The 4,722-nt window shown below is 42.7% G+C and overlaps 1 protein-coding gene across 1 annotated transcript; it reads right to left on the bottom strand.

Moving 5' to 3' along the window:
- Positions 1-513: 513 nt before the first annotated feature.
- Positions 514-4,722, bottom strand: LOC139455655 (acetylcholine receptor subunit alpha-like). Its single transcript, XM_071237212.1, has one exon. It carries the CDS (start codon positions 4,702-4,704, stop codon positions 3,457-3,459), a length of 1,248 nt encoding a protein of 415 aa, XP_071093313.1. The 5' UTR covers positions 4,705-4,722; the 3' UTR covers positions 514-3,456.

Raw genomic sequence — 4,722 nt, 5'->3', positions numbered from 1 at the left:
TACATGCTTACTCATTTCGCGAACACCGGTGCAATGATTGATTTTCCGTGACCGATTCATACAAAGATTAATTAAATTAAATCTGTAAATATGTAAATAAAAATCACCAAACAAGAAATTATTACGTTTTCTTGTACAACACATAGATACTTCATATGACCCGCTACTTAAATGAACCGTTACAGATGAATATAAATAGTTTTATCTACAGATGAGTTAAATTTACTTTGGATACATTGATGTATAATATTTATGACAATAACCTCGAGATGACTTCAAAATGAAAGGCAACATGGAAATCCCTCGACTCTAATATGGGATTCTCCGACTTTCCGCACTCAAAGTAGTCCGCTTCGGTGGGCGTGCCTTAATGTTGTACAATCGTAGGGAAATAAATGCAAGAACACCTGACCAATTAAGCCAATAAGAATGCAGGAATTACTATGAACACAACAACAAAAATAATTGTAAGAATATGCAAATAATCATTATGAACGTTACATGTGACTGAATATTCTTTTACTTTTGAGACACAAATATCTGTCATCCTCCGACACCAATAAGTCCAACGGAGAACGTAATGTGTATACAATCAAAACGACTTAGTTTTAGTTATAGATGAAATCGGGTGGATATATGAGTGGAAGAGAATTGGCTAATTGGCCATCATGTAACGATATCAGATCATCGATATACATGTATACTAAGTCAAATTAAAAACTTCACATTTTTAAAAGTAATCCCATCTATGATATACAAGATAATATATCAGAGAAGATAATTTTTAATCATTAATGTCCAAAAAAGGATTTTAATGAACGGTGGTAACCATAATTTATCCCAAGCACCTACGGTATTCGGTAGTAACATCAACAGTTTAAATCATACGTCCCAAGCACGAGAATCTGATGGCACACAAGTTCAGTAGCGTGTATGGCCGCCATGTGCGTTGACAACTGCCACACAACGCCTCCGCATGGACCTTGTGATGCTCGTGAACACATGATTGGGAAGACGACGCCGTTGTTGCTGCCAAATGGTGCCAAGATCTTGCAAATTCTGTGGTTGGTTCTGGAGAGTGTGCAGAGTTCTGCCAAGAGCATCCCAGACGTGTTCGATGAGATTGAGGTCGGGAGACCTTGACGGCCAGTCCCTGACGTTGACTCACGCATTCTGAAGGAAAGTCCTTGTCAAAATTGCTGTGTGGGGTCTGGCATTGTCGTGTTTGAAGATCAAACCGGGTCAATGTGCTGCCATAAAAGGCAGAAGTTCTGGTGCCAGTACCTGGTCGCGGTAAGCAGCAGCAGTTGAGGTTGTCACGGATGACAAGAAGCCATGAACGTGCATTGCCACAGAAAGCACCCCACACCATGACACTTCCGCCTCGAAATCTGTCAACTTCCTGTACACAACACTGGGCGTAACGTTCATGACGGCGCCTCCACACCCTCGCCCTACCATCAGCAAATCGGAGTTTAAATCGGTATTCATCACTGAAGACGACTTGATTCCAATTCCTCTGATTCCATCGTAAGTGTCGCTGTGCCCAGAATTGACGTTGACGTCTGTGTAATTGAGTCAGAATCGGCCCGCAGTATGGCCGTCGTACTTGAGGGTGGGCAGTTCTCAGACGGTTTCGAACAGTTTGCGCACTCAGTCTAACCCTAAACAGTTCATTTCTGGTTGATGTAGCCGTCAAAAATCGGTTACGGGGGTGACGTAAGACAATCTGACGATCCTCTGCATGTGACGTAACACGTGGTCGACCTGGCCGAGGGCGATCAGCGGTGCTACCCGTTTGCTGTAGATGCGTCTGTAAATCATAAAAACAATCCGTCGACTACAACCAATCGTCCTTGCGACTTCAGCTACGGACGTTCCCGTCTGCAACATGCCAATGACACGTTCACGTTTCACATTTGAAAGGCGTGGCATAACAAATGGCCGTAAACACTTTTGTTTTCTTGTGTTATTCTTTTTTTGTTAATGACTGCTAACAAGTACGGCTGAAAACACGTGCGGTATTATGGCCACGTGACCAGTTGCACGTGAAAAAACACTTTTGCCAGTATAGTGCTGCGCACATGATTTTGATCGATTCACCTGCACAAAAACGGGTGTTATCTGAAGACAATACGTGACCATTAATGTTTAAATACACAATAAGGGCCCACAATGATAACTGGTCAAAATGTTAGGATTGTGAAGTTTTTAATTTGGTTCAGTATATATATGAAGGTTACGTTGCGCGTCTCCGCCAAATTCCCTTGTTTTAATTTTGCCATTCCGAGAAAACATTCTGACTCGTACGCATAAAGAGACAGATGAGCATGAATAGTGCCCATGGGGATGCTACCTTTCCCTAAATGTCCTGTCCCCACATTTCACAAAGATAATATACACGAGGAAGTCCAGCAATTCATATATTATTTTCTAAGTAAACATTTGCTTTCCTTTTGGACAAAACAAAACATTCGACATTTTCTCACGTCTTACCGTTGTTTTGGAAGAGCGATGATACTGTGTCGTCAACTACAGACCAATTCCACTGATCAGTTTCCATAGGTAAAGTATTTGAAAGGGTTGCCTTTAAACATTTTGTAATACTGCCGTTTACACAAATGTCAACTTGGTTTCAAAACTAGTCTTTTCAATTAACTACATCATCATGTTTGTGAAGTCGTGAAGAACTTGTTCGTATGACGTACGGTGATGTATCCAAAGCTTTTGGCCGAATATGGGCAACGTGACAGCTCAGTTCCTTGCCAGCGCTGACCTTGAACTGAGGAACAGCCCCTCTTGTCCTACTCAGCCACCTGATAGTAGGAGAATGTGATTTACAGTTAGAGTTACAGGTTGTCAAGTATAACGTGTAATCCGCACAGCCGATTCTTTCAAAAGTTTGCAAATCGGTTTTTCGATTCATACTAAAACTAAACTACTACTGAACTAAAAAATATACACAGTGAATCCTTATAATGAAATTCGACAATGAAAACATGTGTTATCTACAGTAGTTCAATATAAAAAAATATATAAAACAAAACAGACAAAAATGACGAGATTGATAAACATTCACATACATAATGTGGCGTGACATGAATCGGCTGATTCTTTAACTTATGCACAAAACTTGTCATGCTCACAAAGTCAGTAGCAAATCAACGGAGAGTAGCATCAAACAAAGTCCATATGACCTGTCAATCAAGGTAAGTGGCGATAAGAACTGCAACAGTCAGGCTGTAACGAACCGGAAGAAATACGTCAGGGAGCAGGCGGCTGTCTCAGATGACATGGTCAGTAACCACCAGATTCAAACATATGTTCAGTGAGAAACGGAAGGCACAGTTAGAAAACCCGAATACAGGAAATTTGTGGAACCCGGACGAGCGGGGGAAAAACAAAACAGGCGGGCGAGCCTGCACGCTTGCTATTTCATTCCTTCTCGGTCTTCTGTCAGTCTCCAAAAGCAATAAGTCCAACAAAGAACGCGCATGTGTATACAATCAAAACGACAAAAAACACTCTCAGAAAGAAATACTCAAGCGCGACAGCAACGTCCTTCCACTCCATCGGCCTCTCTGTGGTCGTTGCGTCAAAGACGAAAGTCTTCCTGCAAGATGCATTACGGGCTATGTAAACAAGCTTCTGAAAACACCTTGGAACAACTTCTTTATTCGGTTTGTTGTGAAGGGTCAGAACAACGATAGTCAGCAAGACGTTGACGGCACTAGAAGTTGTCACTATCGTCAGATACACCGTCAACATGGAGATCACAGTCGACGTCCTCGGAACGAGTTCGCTTACAAACGTCATGAAGACGACTAGTGACAGAAGCACAGTGATTGCGAAGGATAGCTTTTCGCCAGACTCAACAGGAACAAGGAAGACGGCCATGTTGAGAAACGACAGGATGACGATGGGGATGAGGACGTTGAGGACGTAGAACAAGGCTCGACGCTGAAATCTGAGTGTGATACGCCATTTGTACACATTCCCTGTCCTGACTGATGATAAACTGGTGTCAAGTAAATCCCACATGCCGCTTCTTTGAAACCGACCATTGTAGACCTTATCGCTTCCAGTCACGAATTCGACTTCATCGACCGTGTAATGGACGGCCATAAGATATATGGAACATTCCTGTACATCAAAGGGGAAAGTGCGGACATTGAGTGGACATGACGTCTTTAAGATGGCGGACGGTATCCATAACACGGTCCCGTTATTGAAAACTGTCATACGCTGAGTGTCGTCCGAGAAGACGTCTCGCTTTTCCAAGGTGTTGGTCACTGTTAAACTTGGAAACCATGCCTTGTAGCCGTTGTTAAAAGTAAAGTATTTGATCCCACCAAAGTCGTCCGGATCCCAGGCCAAAAACTCATCCTTCCAGTTTATATCGAATATAACATTACAGGTGAACTGTTGTTTCACGTCGTCAAAGTCAGTTATGTCCAACAGGTTTACAATGGCGGACACCTGGACTGCTTCGCTCTGGTTGTTCCGCGGTCTGTGCTGGGATGTGTAGTTTGAAAACAGGTAATTTTGTAAATGTCTCGCATCGTGAATAGATGCTCCATTACAGATACTCAGTGTCAATGTCAGACAAAACCACCACATCCTCCACCACAGAGATGGTTGCCTCTCTAATCTGTAGTAAATCACTGCCGAGACGTGAGACTCGTCACTAACACACACACACATACCGGGAATGTGTGTGCA

The sequence above is a fragment of the Haliotis cracherodii genome, unplaced genomic scaffold (assembly GCF_022045235.1).
Source record: "Haliotis cracherodii isolate W230 unplaced genomic scaffold, xgHalCrac1.p SCAF_11, whole genome shotgun sequence".
Lineage (NCBI taxonomy): Eukaryota > Metazoa > Mollusca > Gastropoda > Lepetellida > Haliotidae > Haliotis > Haliotis cracherodii.
The sequence above is the reverse complement of the archived record's forward strand: the minus strand, read 5'-3'. Positions and strand labels throughout refer to the sequence as shown.

What these genes read in the sequence shown, in the direction of transcription:
- LOC139455655 (XM_071237212.1), bottom strand. Translation starts at nt 4,704, where the DNA reads ATGTGTGTGTGTGTTAGTGACGAGTCTCACGTCTCGGCAGTGATTTAC.